Source organism: Terrapene carolina, unplaced genomic scaffold, assembly GCF_002925995.2.
Source record: "Terrapene carolina triunguis isolate 2854851 unplaced genomic scaffold, T_m_triunguis-2.0 Scaffold580, whole genome shotgun sequence".
Classification (NCBI taxonomy): Eukaryota; Metazoa; Chordata; order Testudines; family Emydidae; genus Terrapene; species Terrapene triunguis.
In genome coordinates, this window is record NW_020664931.1 from 9,334,554 (window position 1) to 9,357,548 (window position 22,995).

The following is a 22,995-nucleotide window of genomic DNA, read 5'->3' on the forward strand; positions in this document are numbered from 1 at the left end:
TCTCACCTTCAGGTGACACTGTAAATAAGAAGCAGGCAACATTATCTCCCATAAATATAAACAAACTTATTTCTCTTAGCGATTGGCTGAACAGGAAGTAGGACTGAGACGACCTGTAGGCTCTAAAGTTTTAGATTGTTTTGTTTTTGAATGCAGTTATGTAACAACAACAACAAAATCTACATTTGTAAGTTGCACTTTCATGATAAAGAGATTGCACTACAGTACTTGTATGAGGTGAATTGAAAAATACTATTTCTTTTATTTTTTACAGTGCAAACATTTGTAATAAAAATAATATAAAGTGAGCACTGTACACTTTGTATTCTGTGTTGTAATTGAAATCAATATATTTGAAAATGTAGAAAAACATCCAAAAATATTTAATAAATTTCAATTGGTATTCTATTGTTTAACAGTGCAATTAAAGCTGTGATTAATCACAATTAATTTTTTTAATCGTGATTCATTTTTTTTTAGTTAATCGCAGGAATTAACTGTGATTAATCAACAGGTCTAAAAAAAATCCATGCAACATCCAAACTCAATTCCTGTTCTTACACTCCAATATAGCAGGAAACAGCTGACTGTCCTCACTGCTTCTACGGCCCTGGTCTGAGGGAGAAAGCTGAGTCTTGTGACCCATTTGACTAGCAGAACATTAGCTTCAGTCTGAGAATAAGTGAGAGCTGTAAAGAAAGGTAATTGGGAGGGTTCTCAGGGCTCTGACAAGCACAAGAAGTACAATCAGCCACTAAAAAATGAGAACCTCCTACTTTGTCAAAGAATGTAGATAAGTGTCTTGGTTAAAGGCACGTAACTCTAATAGATATGCAGAGGAAGAATTTTAAATGTTCATTTCATAGCCTTATGTCCTATAGTCTCCTCTCTTTACTTGCGTTTTGTTTCACAAAGAAGAATGTTACTTTCCTTATAGTAACTGGAGGTTCTTTGAGATGTGTGGTCCCTATTTGTATTCCACTGTGTACTCATGCACTTCATGCACGCAATTGTAGAACTCTTGAAAACAGTGTCAGTTGGTCCACACAGGCACACTCGCTCTCCTCGTGCCTCTGATCAAGGAGATTAAGGGTTGAGCATACCAACCCCTCCTCCAGTTCCTTCTCTACCATAAATCCAAGAATGTTTTGAAGCAGAGGGGTAGGAGGGCAGATAGGTCCACATATCTCGAAGAACTTCCAGTTATTACACAGTCAGTGAGTAACTTTCTCTTCTTCTTTGATTGCTGGTCCCTATGTGTATTCCACTCTGGGTGACTGACAAGCAGTACTAAAGAAGGAGGAGGCTGCCAGGATGCAGGCAGCAAAGTCATTTGAAGTACTGCCATCCCAAAAGATGCATCAGTGGAGGAGTCCTGTACTAAAGCATATTGTCTCACAAATGTGTGGATGGAACTCCATGCAACTGCTCTGCAAATGTCAAATAGAGGTACTTCTTGAAGAGATGCCATTAATATCACTTGTGTTCTTGTAGAATGAGCCCTCATCCCATGAGGGGGAGGACAATTAGACAGCTGATAGCAGAGATAGAGGCTCCATTTGCAGACCCTCTAAGAGGATTTAGCTTGACCTTGAACTCTTTCCGCTACAGCAATGAACAGTCTGGGAGTTTTTCTGATTGCCTTTATCTTTCGCAGGTAAAAGGTTAAGGCTCATCACATGTTGAGGGAATGAGGTCTCCTCTCTTCTTCCAATGCATGTGGTTTCAGAAAAAACACAAGTGAAGTGACTGGTGCAAGTGAAACTCTGAAACTACTTTGTGGGTGAACTTAGGATGTAAACGTGATGACACCTTGTCTCTATGGAATATGGTGTCAGGCAGATCCATCATCAATGCTCCAAGCTCGCCCACCCTCCTGGCTGAGTTGATGGCTATCAGGAATGTAATCTTCATGGACAGAAGAGAAATGAAACATGTAGCTAGTCGTTCAAAAGGAGGTTAAGAGAGCACCAAAAGAATAAGGTTTAAGTCCCATTGAGGAGCAGATTTCCTTACTGACAGAAAGGCTCTGATTAGACCTTTCAGAATCTAGTAGTCAGTAAGTGAGCAAAAATTGAATAACCATGAGAAGATGGGTGATACACATTCACTGGTGACAGGCGGATCCCAGCTGTTCTGAGAGAAAGATGATTGTCCAGAATAAGGGGAATACTCACAACTCATGGGTTTCTGTTGTGCCCAGACAAAGAAACACTTCCACTTGACTAAGTAGAATATTCTAGTGGAATCTTTTCTACTGTTAGTAAGGATGCTTTGCACAGCTCCAGAGCATGAACGTTCGAGAGTTGACACCCATCCAAACACCTCACCCTGAGATGGAGTGCTTGGGGGTTAAGATGCTTGATTCTGTCTTTCCCCTGGGTCATGAGATTGGAAAAGGACTGAATGTTGATCGTTGACCAAGGTAACATGTGTATGAGGCTCAGGAACAAGAACTGGGCCAGTTGGAGGCAATGGGGTTGACTCATACCTTGTCCAATTTACAAAATATATACATATGTATGTACAGATCCAAACTAAAGGAAGATGAAACTCCAGACAGTGGAGGTTCCAACCCAGGCCATGCGGTGATAAGAAGGAACTAGAGAGGCGGTCAGTCCACTCTGCCCTTTATCTCCTCAATTGGAGGCAAGAGGACGGCAACAGCGCATGCATGACCCAACGGACACAGCTTTCAAGAATTCTCTGACTCTGTGCGCATGTGTACTCACAGTGTAATACACACAGGTACCAGCACTCAAAGAAGTACAAGTTTTCAGCATGCACACAGTGTATGCTAATGCAAAAACAAGTGTCAGGGCAAGGACTGTCTACCACAAAATGTCTAGCAAAATGGGGCCCCATTCTTGGTTGACCATCAGGCACTATCATAATTAATAAGTTAAATGTACAAATCAAAATCTCTCTCTTGTACTCTACTACATATTTTTATTTTCTTGCTTGCTCATTCTTCATCTATTCCCTGTGTTTTGTGTTCCCAATACAACAAAATATTTAAGCACATGTTTGAGCACTTTCCTAAATCAGGGTCTATATTTTCTACTCCTTTCATACATTTCTCTGCACAATTCTTCCTTATTGCTCTCACCTGCCATATCATTTAGGAGTCTGTTTTCCAGCATTGGTTCAGAGCATTACTTGGTTTATTCTAGTCATTGTGGTACCTCTATGTATACATCATTTATGAGGAGGGGAGTAGCTGACTGACCTCAAAATAGTTTAATAATGGCCTTTCCCAAAACCAAAGCAATTCATACAAACACAGTGAAACAGAACACAAAATTGTATCATTTGCCCATTTTTGAGCTACTTCAATTGCACTGTAAAGCAATTTAGCTTCCTTATAAAATAGTACCTAATGAATAGGCCTTCATTATGCATAACTTTTCTTGCAAGAGAAAAAATGAACAAAGCAAGTGAAAGAAAATAGGTATTTTATAAATAATACAAATACCAAAATAACTATTGTGTAAATAAGATGTAAAACATTATTTTGATTTGAAACACGTAGGAGAGACTATGCAACAAGTGAAAAGGACAATTTAATAGGAGTCATTAGTAATGTAACAAGAAAACACTGAAGGCCACACACATCAGTAATGGTTGCAGGTAAATTACATTTACCTGACATTAATGGATTAGTCAAAATTGGGCTTTTTTGTGTACTAGTTGAGGGGTGGGATAGGGGTTAGTAAGTGTAATAACTATTTATACAGTTTTAGTTCAAGTATTGCAATCATCGGTGGTTACTATATACTGGACTCATGTTACAGAACATCCTTCTGGATTGCATCATTATAGCATTATGCTTGCAACAGACCCCATGTGCCAGACAGATTATGCCCAGCCATTATCCAGATTATCTGCTCTCCACTTCTATCCCTACACGGGCGCTGGGCATAAATGCAACTGGCAACATTAGCTACCACAAAAAGGATAGACAAGAGTTGGGACCATGGCCTTGTGAACTAACCAGAAGAGCTGGCTGGGCATTGAAGGGTGTTTATAATATGCATTCTGAAGTCTTTTCTACATAAGCATTTACTGTATCTTTCCCTCCCCACACCCATTGTGATAAATTACCAGAACACCATTAACTCTTCTTGCATCAAGTTTCTGTAGTTACCTGTTGCTTCAGGTGGATCCCTTAAGAAGTCAACAAAGTAAGCATCAGTTTCCGAATCCACTAAAGCCTTTTTCTCTTCACCGAATTCCTCCTCAACCAATTTTGCCAAAGCTGTATCAAACCAATCTACATCCGCTGGGGTTGTGAAACGATCAGCAATAACACACTTACATTCATGCTTCCACAACTTTATCAACACCTGTTCATAAAACAAACATCTCAATTGATTAAGTTTGTAACAGAGCAGGGCCGGCTCCAGGAAGCAGCCGAGCAAGCTCGTGCTTGGGGCGGCAGATTCTAAGGGGCGACATTCCGTCCAATCTTAGGGCGGCACGGCTGCCCTATTTTTTTTTTTTTTTTGCTTTGCCTACGGGTCCAGCCGCCCTGCACCCAGGGTTTTTTGTTTTGTTTTTTTTGCTTTGCCTCCAGGTCCGGCCACCCTGCGCCCTGGGTGGGGTTTTGTTGTTGTTGGGGGGGGGGGTTGGCTTTGCCTCCGGGTCCAGCCGCCCTGCGCCCTGTTTTTTTGGGGGGGTTTTTGGCTTGGGGCGGCAAAAAAGTCAGAGCCGGCCCTGAACAGAGGCACTTGTGCTCTTCACAGCCATATCTCAGCAAGGTTAGAGTTTTGTCACTGTTGTTCCGTACAGTATCGCGTTACCTCTAGACAATACAAAGTAATGCTTTACTCCTTACAAGGGAAGCTGAAATAGTATTCTTTGTCAGACTTTGATTCAGCTTCATCTCAGCTTAAGTGTATGTCCAGTTTACAAAAAAAAAAAGAGACACTTCACATTCAGGACAAAGTATTAGATGAAGCCTCAGTCTAGCCTCTCAAACTACATAATTATGTGTCCAATTATTGCATGGCCAAAAACAGACTTTATGAATGCCAAGCATATTTTTACAAGCAAATTCAATAGCTGACTACCCAGTTTGCTAACAGATCTATTTCCCACTCACAAATCATACGTGTTGGTTCATAAGCTGGTGTCCACACTTTTATATGCTACTTCTGACAGCACCATCAGTGGAGATGGTTGGATAATGATTCATCTGCAGAGGGATAGTCACTGCATTGAAGACTCAACTTTATATTTCAGTATTAAAGAAAATTGGCTTTTCAAAAGGAAAATTGAAAAATTAAGAGGGAAATATTTACGTCAAGTATCTTATTTTTCACAAGGAGTGTGGATCGTACAGTAATGAAATACAGAAAGACTTGTTACAGTCCAGTGTTATTCCCTCTTCCATTTAAGATATGTCTATGCTGCAATCCTGGGCATGACTGCAGCATGGGTAGACATACCCATGTTCGTTGTACGCACACTAGCACAGCTAGAAATAAAAGGGTAGGTGTGCTGGTACAGCCTTCAGATGGGGCTGGACAAGCATATTGGGGATCCCAGGTATTTACAGGCATTGCTATCCCATGCAGACGCTTGTGCTGCTGTTTCTCCACTGCTATGTTTGGCTGTGCTAGTACAGGTAAAGCTAGCATGGGTATGTCTGCCCATGCTGCAACTACACCTCAGACTGAAGTATAGACATATCCTTATAGCTTTAAGCCAAAAATCAACTTTCAGCCAATTACATGGTTTGAAAACCTCAAGGCATCCTATACCTTAAGAATAAAATTATTTGTCATTAATACACTGAATAGTTTGCTGCTATGTATGTTTATAAAATTGAATATTTTAAAAAGCTTGATTTTTCTCCAGAATTTTAAAAATTGAAATAAGTTAACATTTATCAGTAAGTAAAACAGACCACAAAACTGATGCAGACAGTGTAACAAACTGGTTTCTGTTCTTTTGCTACATTGTATGTCCATAAAATCCTTTGGCAACTTAGCAATTTAGCCTTCAGTATCACAGTATTGTTTCATCACTGATGCTTATTATTTATTATTTGTATTGAGGAAGCACCTTGGAATCCCAGATATGGAACAGGATCTTACTGTCCTAGACAGAGTACAAACACAGAACAAAACCACTGACGATCTTACAATTTAATAAGAAAAGTGATAACAAGTAGAGACAGAGGCTTCCTACTTTATACTGAACCACCAAAGAATCAGTTAAAGTCTTCATCCCATTGCTACTTAATATGCTAACTCCATGAAAGAAAGCTGTATGTTACTTACATTAGGTTCACTGATTACTTCCGATACGGTATTTAGCATCCCCTGCCAAATCCTTGAGAGATCTCGTAGATTGAAGACATAATGGAACTTGGCTGGAGTGGGTAGCATTTTGATCTTGGTCATCTGCCATAACCTGCGTGTCAGTGGCACCAATTTGGCTACTGATCTTCTCACCTCTTCTGAGAAGCCCCGCTGACTACAATAATGCCCTACGCCAATCACACCTGCGAAAAGCAAAACTGATGGTTTAAAGGGCAGTTACTAAAATAAGGCTCGTCTACACATGGAGCTATTCTGGAACAGCTATTCCTGAATAACTCCAGGCACAGACAACCTGTACATGTAAGACAGCAATACTCTTTGCACCTTCACCTCATGTCCCCTGAAATAAACCAAAATGCTGCAGCCTAGCTAAGCTATAAAATGCACCTCTTGGGCTGCATTGGGAGCAATAGGCTAAGGACCAGACACCAATTATTTTAAGTCCAGGGTCAAAGTTATTTCTGCAAAATTTTTGCGGATGTGTGCAGCAGTGTAAACATGTAGCACCTGCACATGCAACAAATGTGCACAGAAATCCTGTATTTTCATATGTAACTGTGGAGCGTGCAGATTTTCCAGGGACAACTTTGGTGCCAGCCTCAGAATCTTGGATCTAGATGTCCCATTGTAAGACTATTTTCTTGAGTTTATAAATCAGTTGGTGAACTTCACGTTGAGTTGGAACATTCCAAGTCAAACCTGAGCAGAGACTCAATTTGGATTTTTCAACAAGAAAAATATAGTTTCCACTGAAAATGTTACGGGGCTAAATCATGGAAACCTCTCTACTCCCTTGGGTTTTGTAAAAAATGATACTTGTTCAAGGCCTTAGTTTTGGGTCAAATTTTACCTCAGAAAGTCCATTTAAAAATGGACACCATTTTGATTTTGTGCCAATGTTACTCACAGTTTACTCCTAGGGAAATTCTGCGTCACTGCACAATGCAGAATTTTGCAGAAATTAATGTTGGGCACTCAGAATTTCCTTTTTTCCCCACATAGAAATGGGCTGCAGAGATGTTGGCCACCACTAGGGGCTGCTGGATCCGGCAGAGCCCAGCTCATAAATAGAAGGCAAGGCTGGGGGGAGAGGGAGGGAACTGGAGGGTTCCCAGCAGCTGTAGTTCTCAGAATACCCTGAAGGAAGGAGGCGGCACTCAGGAAACTCTGTGCAAGCCTGGGACCCTGCATCAGGCTGTTTCTCCCTCTGGATCCCTGGGAGGGTAGGGTCTGTGAGTGTCTGGGCCGGGGTGGGGAGCTGCAGCTGGGCTCTGTGGGGTAGAGGGTGTAAGTGTCTGGGCCGGGGGGCCCACAGCTGGTCTCTGGGGTGGGGGTGAGTGTCTGGCTCCCCAGCTGGGCTCTGGGGGGAAGGGGCAGAGAAGCAAGAAGAGGAAGTTACTCACTTTGTGCAGTAATGATGGTTCTTCAAGGAGTGTGTCCCTATGGGTGCTCCACTGTAGGTGTATGTGCGCCCCTGCGCCTCTAATCGGAGATTTTTGGTAGCAGTGTTCGTTGAGCCCGCGCATGTGCCCTCCCTCCCTCGTGGTCTGCCTCGAGGCTATTTAGCACTGCACGGGCAAACCCCCCTCACTTCCTTCTCTACCGCAGAGCCCTATTGAGAACTCCGAAGTAGAAGGGAGGGGGCGGGTTGTGAAGCACTCATAGGGACACACATCTCAAAGAACCATCGTTACTGCACAAGGTGAGTAACTTCCTCTTCTTCTTTGAGTAGTGTCCCTATGGGTGCTCCACTGTAGCTGCCTCCCGAGCAGTATCCACCACTGGAGGCTGGGACTTCAGAGTGGAGTCTTTTACTACAAAGAGTACTGTGGAGTCAAAGATGGAGTCAGCGGCCAAATCTTCAGTGATCGCATAATGTTCTGCGAAAGTATGGGCAGAGGCCCAAGTCATCGCTCTATAGATTGCTGAGATAGGGGTATCCCTACGGAATGTGACTGAGGTAGAAACGGACCTCGTGGAGTGCGTATGGACTCTTGACGGAAGCAAGTTGCACCCTTGATAAGTGATTAATGCAACCAGAGACCCATTTGGATAGTCTATGAGCTGATATCACAGAGCTTTTGGATCTTTCTGTGGACGAAAGGAAGAGTTTAGGGGATTTCCTGAAGTCTTTAGTCCTGTCCAAGTAGAAAGCTAATGTCCTTCTAATATCTAGCATATGCACAATTGTCTCCCAGTTGTCATAATGTGGTTTTGGGAAAAAACAGGGAGATGGATCTGTTGATTCATATGGAAAGTGCAGCGAAAGTAGGGAGAAACTTGGGATATGGCCTTGGAGTTACTTTGTCTTTAAAAAAAAAAAAAAAGGCTGTGAATGATGAATGTGCCACCAGGGCCGCTATTTCTCCTATGTGCCTAGCTGAGGTGATGGCAATTAGAAATGCTGTCTTCATGGACAGGGGTAAGAGAGAACAAGTTGCCCTGGACTCGGAGGGAGGTCTAGTCAAAGCCCTGAGAACTAGGTTAAAGTCCCAGGCTGGAGCGGGTGGTGTCACATGCGGGAAGAGATTCCCAATGCCCTTAAAGAATGTACGCATTAGTGGGTGAACAAACACCAACTGGGAAGCCGTTTTCGCCGTGAGATGTACCTTAAGGGAGCTGAGTGAGAGTTTAAAATGTAGTGCAAAAACAGAGGGAGGAAAGATGAGGTTGGGTCTGTGTGTTTGGAATGACACAAACTTGGAGTTGTTTCCATTTTGTAGATAAGTATGTCGAGTGGTCAGCTTTTGGTTGTGTTGCAACACGTCTTTCAGCTTGACAGAGCATTCTGCCTCTAAGCCTTGGAACTAAGAAGGAGCCAAGCTTGGAGGCGGAGGACCTGCAGGGTGGGGTTAAGGGTCAGCCCATTGTTTTGAGAGAGCAGGTGAGGAATGGGCTGAAGAGAAACAGGAGGACATATTGCCATCTGTGTGAGGTAAGGGAGCCAGACTTGTCATGGACAAGAGGGGCAATCAGAATAATTCTCGCTTTGTCTCGTTGAATTTTCAACAGAATCTTGGATAGAGTAGGAAACTGGGAAAAGACATACAAGTGGGCCCTGTCCCATGGGAAGATGAGGGCAACTGCCAGTGAATGTTTCCCCAGGCCAGCCCTGGAGCAGTAACAAGGACCTTTCTTGTTCTGTTAAGCAGTGAAGAGATCCATAGTCAGGATTCCCCAAAGGGCGGATATATTTTGAAGCACCTCTGAATTCAGTACACACTCATTGTCATGAGAAAATTTCAGCTGAGACTGTCAGCCATCACGTTCTGTATCCCTGGTAGATAGACAGCTGAGATGAGCACATTGTGATGGGTGCATCAATTCCAAAGTTTGAGTGCTGTCTTGTAGAGGGAGGGAAATCTGGCAGCCCCTTGGCGATTTATACAAAACATACAGGTCACATTAAGTCCATCATGTCCTTTGTGTGTTGTTTTTGATGAAAGGCAGAAAGTGTGCACAGGCACTCCTGACAGCCCTTAGCCCCAAAAGAGTGATATGGAAGGTCATTTCTGTGAAATGCCATTTGTCCTGAACCTTGTGGTTGTGTAGGTGAGCTCCTCAGCGTATTAGGGAGACGTGTCCCAGGGTGGTAAATGTGGGTAGCGAGAGTAACGCTCTCACTTGTACTGCATCAAGGTTGGTGCTGATATAGTCCAGTCACTGTACCGGGGTTAGTAGGCCGCTACAATGAAGAGAACCTTGGAGGATACCCTAGCAGAGCTCACAGCTGGGGGCCCCTTCTCAGGTGCCATGCTTCAGAGCTGTGGTGCCGACCCACTGAGGTGGCCACTCTGGGAAGCCCCACTGGCTGACCAGCTACTTGGAACCCATGTGTTTGGATCGGTGCTGAGATGGCCGCACTGGGGAACCCCTCTGGCTGGCCAGTTGCTCGGAGGAGCCCTTTTTACGAGCCTTTCCGAGGGAAGTCTGCTGGTGGCCTTTTTTATTTTTCTTCTTCTCCTCCTCCTCTCCTCTTCACGACTCGACCCCTTTTGAAGTGAAGGCTCCGGGGATTATCCGGGGTCAGCACCCACCGGAGTCCCCTGCAGACTGAAGTATTTTCTCCATAGGGAGGAGTTTTAACTTCAGCTCCCAGCTCCTGTGAGGCTTCCATTTTAGCTGTGGCAGGTAAAGCACTCTGTGAGGCTCTCCCAGGCACAGTGAGTGTGTCTGGCCATTACAGGAACTGACTCCTGGCAGGAGAGGCACTGCTTGGAGCAGAGAGAGCCAGGCATGCCCCTGGGCAGGGGGTTGTCATCCTCTAGCAGTCTTCTTTACTTTTTTTTTTTAACTGGAAAAAAAAATTATGAGTCTACTAGATGTCGGGGGAGGGAGTGGGGAATGCCCTTCAGACAGGGCAGGAAACTGAAGTTCTTTTCCTTTCTCTCTCTCTCTCTCTTTTTTTTTAACCCAAAGGAATAAAATAAAATAAGGAAACACTAGCCTAAGTACTTTTAAGAAGAACAAAGGTAACAAAACAAACACTACTTATGCTAATGACACAGATAAGGAAGGGACAACTGCTCATTCTGTCTGAGGCCAAAGGTGGTAGAGAAGAAAGTGAGGAGGGTTCGCCCATGCAGTGCTAAATAGCCTCGAGGCAGACCACAACGGAGGGAGGGCACATGTGAGGGCTCAAGGAACACTGCTACCAAAACTCTCCGATTACACACAGGGCGCACATATACCTACAGTGGGAGCACCCACAGGGACACTACTCGAAGAAGAACTGGGTTGTCATAGGGGTTACTTTAACTCTCTACTCCTGAAGGAATTTTTGTGTGTGTCTTTATTGTTACAGACATACTTGCTGACAGGTATTTTGAAATAAATTACCAAAATAATTGAAACTGCCATAATTATGTAGTGTTATTTTGACAAAATAAAATTTGCAGAATTTTAAAATATTGTGTGCAGAATTTTTAATTTTTTGGTGCAGAATTCCCCCAGGAGTAAATTTAGAATCTTAGTCTAAGGCAGAGATTTGGTTTTGTGTTTGTTTGTTTGTTTTTAGCTTCCAGGGCATGACCAAGGAGTGGGCAACAGGGGGAGATCAAGGGCTGAAAAAAAAAAAATCAGTTGAAATCCCACTGAGCACTAACCACCAGCACTAACCAGCCCCAGCACTCCCCACCAACTCCTCCAGCACTACCACCAAAAGCCAATGAGTTCATGTACCCCAGTCCTTGGTAATCCCAAAGTAGTTTGGGATTTAAGTGAGTCCTAATCACTAACCACACGTGGAAAAATTGAGAGCCACTGTTCTAGGAAAACCTGGGTACACATATTTAAGACCCCCCACTCCCCACATACAAAAAATTAAGATTTCCCTTTAAAGTACGGGGGGGACAAACAAAATTTGGCACCCCAATTCTAACTGTTTCAATCAACACTTTCTAAAATGAGTCTTCATTTTACCAAAGATCTTGTCAATGGAAGAATTGGACGGCAGAGTACAGTTGAATATGGAAAAATGTCTCTTTAGTCTCTGTGGGATGTCATTGCGACCTCCACCAGGGTGGATCATGGCTGCCAAGAACTGGATATCAACGATGTTGGTAAACTCCCCTGGTTTCTCCAGGTTATAGAACCCATTCTGTTCCATCAGCTGTCGAACTATCTCATTGGTGACCTATAAAGAGCCCGTTAGGATTAGAATATCTCCCTGATGCACAACGGCATGCAAAATTATTTATGAGTACCCAAAAATTGTAACTAAGAGACAGATTTTCCTTGTCTTAAAAAACACTACATTTTCTTCTGCCATGAAGAAAACAACATTTATAAATTATCAGAAATAGGTGGGATTGGATCACCCTTTCCTCTGGTAATATCTAGAGGAGGGAGCTCAGAAGAAAATAATCACATGTATTTCAAATACCTCAATAACCTGACCAGAGTGGGGAGCCATGTCATCTATGTCACAAGGAGACAGAAAAACAACAGATCAGCATTAAGCCAAATTTCAATACTTAACTAACCTGATCTCCCCACTCATTGATTACAGGCATATTCACATCATCAATGAAGACAGTCATCTTCTTGCCTGCAGGAGGACCATATGTCGTCCCCATGCGTTTGTCCACATAACTCTCTATTGTACGCTGTAAGAAAAAACTTTATTACCTAAAGCTGTACAGTTCCTCTCCATCAAAGGATAGTTTATTCTTTTTAAATGCACCCATTTAGTAGCAGGAACTCTTCAATAGCGAAGGCATACATGGGTACTCTTCAGACTGTTTTGAGGAGATTTCCACTAAGAAATGCCACTGGCTTTGTAGAATTGGTAAATGGAACACTGGTTTCTGAAGTGAGGTAATAGGTTGCTATACAAATTGAACACAAATTGCCTTTAAAAACCATAACTGCTGATGTAGTACATGCAATCCATTTGGAGAATTCTGAGTTGGATTATCCCTTTTTTCCCCCCATGGAGTGGTGTAATAAACTAAGTTTGAACTATTGTGATCATAGATAACTGTGTGAAATATCACCTGCATGAAAGATTTAACTCAATTATGAAATAAACACAACTTACAACCATTAGTGTAAACTACATTTGTAAAGTTTTTAGTCTTTTACACAAGGTTTTAATGACAATCCAATAAAAATTAATGGCCACTTCAGCCAGTTAGTGTGAACTGGCATATTTCCAGACATCAAGAAACATTGAGAATTTGATGAGGGAAGTATAACGTGTCAAAAGCATGAGAGTAACCAAGTAACCACTGGAATGACTGGAAGAGATGTGGTTCCTGAGGATTTGCTGAAATTGATGAACAATTTTAAAAAGACATATTGTGAGAGAAGCAAGTTACATCCCTGTAGAAAGGCCATTTTGACTGAAGCCCTTGGAGTAGATTGGTGCTTTTGTTTGTTTGTATCTTTGTAATTAGAGAAAGCCTTCTTTTAATGAGATCTTTCTGGCAAATTCTCGGTGTACAAATAAAGCAGTGAACCCAGTCATCTTATTAGAAGTAGAGTGATTACTATACCTGGAACATTAATGGGGTAGTTGCAGATGAAAAGTTCAGACTCTTGGCCATGTGGCTTTCAGGATTATATTTTGACATGAATCCTTTGATGATGACAGTTTTAGCAGTTCCTTGCTCACCAATTAGTAGCACAGCCTAGACAAGGAGAGAATTCAAATGAGCCCAGAGGTGCAAAAGCCAAGTGTGCCAGCAAAGCCTTATCAACCGCTGTATCTATCCTTGTCAGGAATGAAACAAAGAAATAAAAATGTAACTTTCAATGAGAAAAAAATTGGCAAACTGGAAGCAGTGGGCTGCTTTTGCACTGAATAATTCAAGGTGTATTAACTAACAGTATGTGTGGAAAAGGGTCATTAGTTTCCACTATACAACAGGGGATCCTCGCATTTTCACCTATAATTCCACACTGTCCTGCTATGCTGGAAGGAGGACAGGAGACACTAGATGTGGTTTAAATTAGGCTGCAATCTTATTCCTAAATGTCTGGAAGTACCCGTCAAATAAAAGTGTACAGTGCTGGTAGTTCCATAATCATTTACACATACCCGGGAGCAGGGGTTACCCATCCTAGTCCCTAGCCAACCCACTGCTGGGACCCTCCTCCATCAAATGAGGGTTAAGGCGTGCTATAAAGGAGGGTTGGTTGGCTCTCTGCCATACCAGTCATAGGAGCCCCGAACCCCCGTTTCTGCTCCTTTAAAGAATACCTCCTTTAAATCATTTACTAATCCACTTTATCTGATCACATTATCCCTTCCCTGCAGAGTACCTGCACAGGATATCAGCCCCATATTTACATAATGAGTTGCAAATCATAGCCTAACTTCTGATTCATATTTTCCCCAACTAAGCCATGTAACCCTCTGTCAGGAAGGTGGGGGGAAAAAACCCATCTTGCCTTGGCCAATCTGGCAGTGAGGGGAAATGTCCTTTACAGCCCCCTGAGAAAGGAGCGACTGGTGGAATGCCCACCATGGATCATGACAAAGCCTGGTATTTAACTACTTCCATGCACGGGAAGGTGGGTGCTGCTCCACCTGGTCCAGGTAAAAGAGGGTTTTTCCTGCCCCAGTGTGGACCTAAATAGTTCCCCCTCTCTTCTGGTCACCTGGTGTGGGATGGGACACTGACCTGGACAAGCTGCCACAGCAAATCACTCCACTCTAGTCTCTAAAGGGCCCACACACCTTTCCCTGCAAGCCAGACAATAGCCCCCACTGCTTAATGTGCGGTGAGGTCATTTTATTTAAGAACATAAGAATGGCCATACTGGGTCAGATCAAAGGTCCATCTAGCCCAGTATCCTGTCTTCCAACGGTGGCCAATGCCAGATGCCCCAGAGGGAATGAACAGAACAGGTAATCATCAAATGATCCATTCCTTGTTGCCCATTCCCAGCTTCTGGGAAACAGAGGCTAGGAACACCATCCCTGCCCAACCTGGCTAATAGCCATTGATGAACCTATCCTCCATGAATTCATCTAGTTCTTTTTTGAACCCTGTTATAGTCTTGGCCTTCACAACATCCTCTGACAAACAGTTCCACAGGTTGACTGTGCATTGTGTGAAGAAATACTTCTTTTTGTTTGTTTTAAACCTGCTGCCTATTCATTTCATTTGATGACCCCTAGTTCTTGTATTATGAGAAGGAGTAAATAGCACTTCCTTATTTACTTTCTCACCAGTCATGATTTTATAGACCTCAACCATATCCCCCATTAGTCGTCTCTTTTCCAAGCTGAAAAATCCCAGTTTTATTAATCTCTCCTCATACGGAAGCCGTTCCATACCCCTAATAATTTTTGTTGCCCTTTTCTGAACCTTTTCCAATTCCAATATATCGTTTTTGAGATGGGCAATACATCTGCACACAGTATTCAAGATGTGAGCGTACCATGGATTTATATACAGGCAATATGATATTTTCTGTTTTATTATCTATCCCTTTCTTAATGGTTCCCAACATTGTTAGCTTTTTTGACTGCCGCTGCACATTGAGTGGATATTTTCAGAGAACTATCCACAATGACTCCAAGATCTCTTTCTTAAGTGGTAACAGCTAATTTAGACCCCATCATTTTATATGTATAGTTGGGATTATGTTTCCAATGTGCATTACTTTGCATTTATCAACACTGAATTTTATCTGCCATTTTGTTGCCATTTATAATTTAACTCCCCCACCACCCATGCAGATCACATCACTGACGTACACAAACAAGAATGATACCTTGCCCTGCCCAGCAATTGTTTCAATAAGGAAGTCTGTTCTCACGTTGTCGACATTTGGCACCAAGATGGAACCATACTCTGGAATGCTGTTAGTGGGGTACACATACTCTTCAACACGAGTACTCCAGTGCATCCATTTACCTAGTCAGAACAGAATAGATTAATACTTCCAAGCTACAAAGAATTTGCTTCTATCTCATTCTCCAACTAGTAGTACAAGTGGATTGTTACCTATGAAGTTCTCTTACCCTGTCTGGGGCAGTGGGTCCCACAGGCAAAACCCACCCACTATGATGATCAGCAATTAACTTCACAAGGAGTATTCTTAAAAACCCATGGGAAGGGCCACATGACCTGTTGTTACAAGTGACACTTAAGATGAGAGAAACACCTTCCAGCTTGCTTACATTTGCTCATTTGACAGTACTTTGTGATACAAAGTCCCTGTTTCCTTGTGTAGTCAGTTTCCCTTGTTTTGGTATCTTACAGCAACAGGGAGAAACTTTATTAAAACCAGTAGTAAAATGTGATTTTAAAACAAAAACTGTCAGGGAACATGGGAAAGTATACAACCTGAAGTGCCTTCTCTATTAATTCTATGAAATATACTCTTTCAAGATCATGTCTCTTCAAATGTTATCTGGTATATGTCAGTGGGTTACTAACCATCAGTTGCCACATAGTAGTCAAACATGGTATCTTCACTTCCTTCTGAGATATGGGGAAGATCAAGCTTTATTTTTTTATGATTACGAAGCCAGTGCTCCATTTTGCATCTGTCTTCCAATTCCAGCAATGCTCCAACACTCCACATGAGGGAGAAGACGTACAGCCTTTCCAGGTACTCTGGTGTTACTTCCACTCCTTGCTCCTGAGAGGTAAAGCATTGTTTTAGCTACTTTCATGGCTTAAGGCCTTTCCAAGAAACAATTCCTACATCAGACTCTGCTTTATATGTCCAAGTTGAAAACCTTTAGCTTTGATTTACATAAGGGTACGTCTACACTTACCTCCGGGTCCGACAGCAGGCAATCGATGTTCTGGGATCGATCCCGGAAGTGCTCGCCGTCGACGCCGGTACTCCAGCTCGGCGAGAGGAGTACGCGGCATCGATGGGGGAGCCTGCCTGCCGCATCTGGACCCGCGGTAAGTTCGGACTAAGGTACTTCGAATTCAGCTACGTTATTAACGTAGCTGAATTTGCATACCTTAGTCCGAAGTGGGGGGGTAGTGTGGACCAGGCCTAAGTCTCAGTAGGTGTCCCTACCCATGCTCTGGGCAACCATTACACAAACGAAGAGATACAATACATACTGTGTCATATTATTTATTTTCCCTAATTCAGAAAAATAGCCATCGGGAAAAAACCCATAGCAAACAAATAGCTTATTTCTCTCCAGAAGCCCAGGGAAAGATGAGTAGTTGGTTTATTAGTTCATTAAAGCCCCGACTCTGCAAATACATATGTTGAATGGGTTACACTATGACACAAGTAGTCTCACTGCATTATGGATATGTGGTTACAGGATTCAGGCCTTATACTCAAGGTTCCTTAGGGCAGAGACCTATTATTTTTTATGCCTATAGCGTAATGCTTTTAAGAGATCTCTTCCTGGGTATATCTCTTAAATATACATGGAAAATTAACATGATGCAGTATGCAACTGCTCGCTAATTAAATGCTGGCTCTCAGAGGCAGCATATGTTAACAGTGCTCTGAGGCTTGCACTGGCTGAATTTGTATTTTGGTAGAGTTTAAAAAGCCAAAGATGTTGTGGGTCTTGCCCGTCTGCAGTACCACACCTCTCCCTGTGCTATGCTGCCACAATTTTGGCTGGATCCCCTTTAAAAAAAAGGAGGCGCTGGAAGAACAATATTCATAGAAGCAGTTTTCTTTAAGGAGGCATGTGCTTCTCCCTCCGTGGTCCAAATTTACTTGCCTTCCAGGCATGCTGCTAAATTCATCTATTTGACTTGGCATAGTTGGAGGGCTGAGTCTGTTGAGATTAGGGTTTTTATATGGTGGCAATGCATGTAAAGAGGTGGGTTTGATTTACACATGGTAAAGTGAGTGGAAGGGATGAGTGCTGCTGCTTTGAAGTAAGTTTATTCATCTTATATTATTGTATTTTTCAATAAATGTCCCGACAGCCCTGAGCTTAAGGGGCATGCCATTGGGTACTGAGTATTAGACCAGAGGTGTTTAGTCTAAATATGGCCTGGTCTACACTAGTGGGGGGGAATCGATCTAAGTTACGCAACTTCAGCTACGTGAATAACATAGCTGAAATCGACGTACTTAGACCTACTCACCGCGGTATCTTCACTGCAGTGAGTCGACTGCTGCCGCTCCCCCGTCGACTCCGCCTGCGCCTCTCGCGGCGGTGGAGTACAGGAGTCGATGGGAGAGCGCTCGGGGGTCGATTTATCGTGTCTAGACTAGATGCGATAAATTGACCCCCCACTGGATCGATTGCTGCCCGCCGATCCGGAGGGTAGTGTAGACATACCCTATGTTACATTTAAGGACATGAATAAAGTTATGTTTTCACATAAGGATAAGTAGATATGAATAGTTCTAGTGCAATTGGTCACATGTGGCATTGGTCTTTTTGCAGTATCCTCCATCAAGGCAATCCAGACAAATAAAAAATTGGCCTGTATTTTGTCTTTAATTAAATTCTTATTGAATAATTTTGCACAAATGTTAGTGTTTGCTTACAAGAGTTCCCTGACAATATGGAAACAATTCGACTTTTAGAAGAAGCTATTTATTATCAGAAAGATAACAACAGCAAGTCAGTTGGTTTGCCAGCCGCATGCTAGTATTTGCACTGGCAGTTCAATAACAAAGAAACAAAGTGCACCTTCAAATGTGACTGTAATGAAATTAAAATAGGGGGCTCCAACTGAGAAATTAGGCTGCAGCCTTTGCCAAAAATGGTGATAACTATGAAATCATGTGTACACTTGAATTTTGCTGTAATGATGGTTAGTAATTACTGTATAGATCAAAGGGAAAATGATGAAGTGTTGCATTTGTCAAAGAATTCTGCATAAACCAGGAAACAGGCTGATAAAGACTAATATTTCCACCTTCTTGATTAAGTATCATTGCTGTGGAATTATGTCCCAGATAATGTTCAAACTGCTGAATCTATTCCTGCTTTTATATTTCAATTCTACACAGCATTGACTTGGATTTCTCCAATGCCATTGACACTGGGTAACAATGGGAACGGTTATCAACAGTAAAACTGACATTGGCTTCACTGAATGAAGAAATGTTCCGCACAGGAAGATCAGTGCTGAACATTTTGAAAATTCCCCTTTTTCATTCCAGTACCTTTAGGCCTTGTCTATACTTGTGACAATGTGTAGGGTACGTGTAGCTACACATCGCAGTGAAAAGTGATCTACATCCACAATGCAGTACATAGTTACATGCAACAGTAAAAGTCTCTGGCAGCACGATAGACAGGGGAAGCACTGCTTGGGCATGTACATAGGGTATATATATATATATTCTAAAGTTCTGGGCTGTCTTTACTCACCTAAGAAGTGCCTTACCATCTACACTGCTATTTATACCTTTGCTAGGGGAGTACAGTATCTGTACACTACACACCACCTTAAGTGAAGACATAGTCTTAATGAAAATCTAAACACTGAAAACTGAAATCTTCTCTTTAACCATAAAGTCAATATTCAGCAGCATGGGCACTAGCTTTGCAAGTTTCCCCAGACTGCCCTGCTAATCCAATCTGCCTCAAACCTAGTCTCAAGAAACCATCTCTATTGGCATGAAAATGTTCACCATGTACATCTACTCCTTGGCCGCCCTTTTCAGTCTACCAATAAGGTTACTGAAAAGTGCCAATTTTTGAACACATCCTCTAAGACATAGTGCAAGGGAAAATTTATTTCATATAAATAACAACAAATAAAAATCTATCAGATAGCATTAACTTTTGATCACCACATTCAACATTTTGTCTGCATTTAAGAAATTATAAGTGAAATGCCCTGCAGTCCATTATCCATTCTGTGAGCCATCCAGTGACTCCTGTTATTAAAACACCAGTTAGAGTGACTGCTGTCTGATGCTGCATAACAATTCTTACAATTGTCATTGTAAAAATATCAGAAAAAGCACTATATAAATATACTGAAATAAATATGGACCATCCTAAGTGTCATTTTCCAATAGAAATTAGGTATTTACATGTAAGACATTTTAAGCTCCCACATCTTCACAAGAATGTCTCTTCTCTAAATATCCTGGTGTGCTTTCTAATATGCACCCACACAGCACGAAACAACGTAAATCGGAATAAATAGGTGGCAAAATATTGACCAGCTTACCTTCAGAGGGATAAGTCCCTGCAGCATGTTAATGCTTTGCATGATCACAAAGGCCTCCAGCATCTCTATCTGATATTCCAAGGTCTGGATGCTGAAGCGGTAGAGTTCTGGGAATGATGAAATGTACAGCTGACGCAGAATTTCAGCTTCTTGAGGAGAACGTTTTTTCAGAAAGCCCTATTTTCCACGGGGGGAGGGAGGGAATATCCTTTAATTTCAAATCAAGACTTCAAAATATTTTTTAACGCTGTCAAGATTTTAGTAAAACAGACTCAGGTGACATGCTGACTTACTGAGATTCACCTTTCTTTGGTGATGCAAACAGAAGGCCAAATTCTGCATTCATGTATGTGTATAACTCCCAGTGGAAGTTGCACACACATATTAAAAAACAGAACTGGGCCAAAATCACAGCCAGTCATTCATCACTGCTCATGAGACAAAACTTCCACTTTAATTCTCAATCAGCATAGCTGTTTTAAGTGCATTTCAACTCTGCAAAGTGGCTATATAAAAATGGAGTTAGAGGTAGAACTCAGGGGTTAATTTAGCCTGAATAATTTTTATGTTTGGGAGATGCTACACCAGAACCCACCCAGATTTACCCCCAGAACCCAGTTTGGAAGTTCAAAATAACTGAGCTGAGCATGTCTGGAAGCCACTCAGAGGACAATCATGCAGTCTTAAAATGATATTTTTTGTTTATCTCTTGGCAGTAAAGATGTACCCTATGTCTAATTGATTCCAACAGATATATAGTATCTCATTCAACTCCCTCCCTCTCATATTCAAACTAGGCCAAAATTGGAGAAAATTTAGTATCCACTTTTTTTTAATGTCCCTACATGCAATATATCAGGTCAGAGCTTTAGAGAAATACTTATGCTTATCACTGCCTTTTAAATAGAGATGTAATAAAGGATGGCAAAGCCCCAAGTTGCTCTACTAGGAATACTTTCATCTTCCATATTTGTCTGTAGTTCCAAGGGATAGTCTTGAGGCTTTTGTTTGTATACTTTATTTTGGTGCAGCTTTTCCTGTGTTTACTGCCATTTCTTCTTTTATCCTGCAAGTTCATTTTTCCTGTGTTTGACAGTAATTGGTGCACCAATATTGCTGGCCAAAGTTCCATTTTTTTCACCAAAGCCCTGGTTTTGTGTAGTCTGACTCGTCTCCAAGTTCCACACCTCTATCTCGATATAACGCTGTCCTCAGGAGCCAAAAAAATCTTACCGCGTTATAGGTGAAACCGTGTTATATCGAACTTGCTTTGATCCGCCGGAGTGCACAGCCCCCACCCCCACCCCCCCGGAGCGCTGCTTTACCGTGTTATATCAGAATTTGTGTTATATCGGGTCGCATTATATTGGGGTAGACGTGTATTTCTCCAGATACTAATTTCTCTTTTTCCTCACATACCCCTCCTTAATACACCTCAATACAGCATTCACTACTTGATGCTTGTAGTTCAGAACAGTACTACAATAAGTTAAGAAAAAGCTAAATGGGACTTTTTCCATTTTGGAATCAATTTATCTGTAGTTGTATATACTTTAGCAATGCAGTACTCTATCCAAATACCTATGGCAGATTCAGATGTTTTCAGGCCAAGAGATTTAGAATGGAAAGAAACCATTTAAGATTATTATTTCCTGAATGTGTCAGTTCTGCTAATAATAATTTTAATAGCTCTTATATCTAGCACATACCATGCTTTTTTCCTTCAGGGATAAAGAAGGATTTGAGCATAAAGAAAAATAATTTTAATTTGGTTATGGAAAAAAATAATCAAATCTGACAGTGAATGACTCAAGAACATGAAGTGCTACCCTATACTCTTGGAAGATATAGCAAGAATCATGACTACTAACAGCAGAGACATCTGACTGTTGTGCTGATTGACTGCAGCTAGGAAGCATATTCCTTTATGGAGAGAAAATATGAATAAATATCAGAGGAGTAGCTGTGTTGGTCTGTATCCACAAAAACCAGGAGTCCGGTGGCACCTTAAAGACTAACAGATTTATTTGGGCATAAGCTTTCATGGGTAAAAAAAACCACTTCTTCAGATGCATGGAGTGAAAATTACAGATACAGGCATAAATATACTGGCACACAAAGAGAAGGGAGTATAAATAGATTCGCTGGAGAATAAATAGATGCCATTGGTTCAAATGGCTGAGTCATGAGAGTTTGTAATATTGTGGTCAGGTCTAAGGCCAGAGAAATAGTTTTAACAGTTAGTTTATATAGGCTTGTTGCCTTGAGGAACCACCCCAATCTGGTAATCTACCAGTGATTAGGATCAATTTGCCTTCATAATACCACATAACTCTGCAGCTGTTGGTCTCTGGGTTAATTTCCCTCTCCTGACTCAGCTGTGAACCATCTGATCCATACTTTTGGGTAGGACAAAAGGGGTGGAAATTCTGGAGGATGGTAGGCGCTTGTAACCTGGCAGAAATCTCAGTTAGGATTTGTTAATCAAGAGTCAAGGTATAGGATCAGGTAATCCTAAATGGGATAAGAGAGCCTTTCCTACTGAAAAGATGGATTAAGAGTTCCATTGTCTGAAGCTTTGTTTCTCATGACCAATTTGGGGACAATGAATATAATAGCCATTTCTTCCTATCTGAGCTTCTGATTCATTCCTCCCAGAAGTTGAAGGATGTACATACAAAGGAAATTTTCATTTGTGAGAGAAAGCAATTATTCCCAGTGATCATTTTTCCCTGATGAAAAGATGCCAAATTCATGTTTCAAAAGAAGGTGTGTATGTTCACCAGGAGATAGCCAAAGTTCCTGATGATCAGATAAAAACTTCTTGATTAAGGATCAGTTTACGAGCGTCTACAGGCTATTTGTGAACAGACTAGCTAACCTCTTTTGTTACATTTAATATATCAGAGGGGTAGCCGTGTTAGTCTGGATCTGTAAAAAGCAACAGAGTGTCCTGTGGCACCTTTAAGACTAACAGATGTATTGGAGCATAAGCTTTCGTGGGTGAATGCCCACTTCATCGGACATTCAACGAAGTGGGCATTCACCCACGAAAGCTTATGCTCCAATAC

The 22,995-nt window shown here is 41.9% G+C and overlaps 1 protein-coding gene across 1 annotated transcript in view; it reads right to left on the reverse strand.

Moving 5' to 3' along the window:
* The window catches only part of DNAH5 (dynein axonemal heavy chain 5), a 215,721-nt gene that overhangs the window by 105,073 nt on the left and 87,653 nt on the right, over positions 1-22,995 (reverse strand). Inside the window, exons 42-49 of the mRNA XM_026659120.1 lie at positions 19,925-20,101; positions 16,226-16,430; positions 15,558-15,700; positions 13,328-13,462; positions 12,314-12,436; positions 11,751-11,964; positions 6,288-6,511; positions 4,148-4,346 (exon numbers count right to left, since the gene is read on the reverse strand). Coding sequence (XP_026514905.1) covers positions 4,148-4,346; positions 6,288-6,511; positions 11,751-11,964; positions 12,314-12,436; positions 13,328-13,462; positions 15,558-15,700; positions 16,226-16,430; positions 19,925-20,101 — 1,420 coding nt within the window. The remainder of the gene's footprint in view (positions 1-4,147; positions 4,347-6,287; positions 6,512-11,750; positions 11,965-12,313; positions 12,437-13,327; positions 13,463-15,557; positions 15,701-16,225; positions 16,431-19,924; positions 20,102-22,995) is intronic.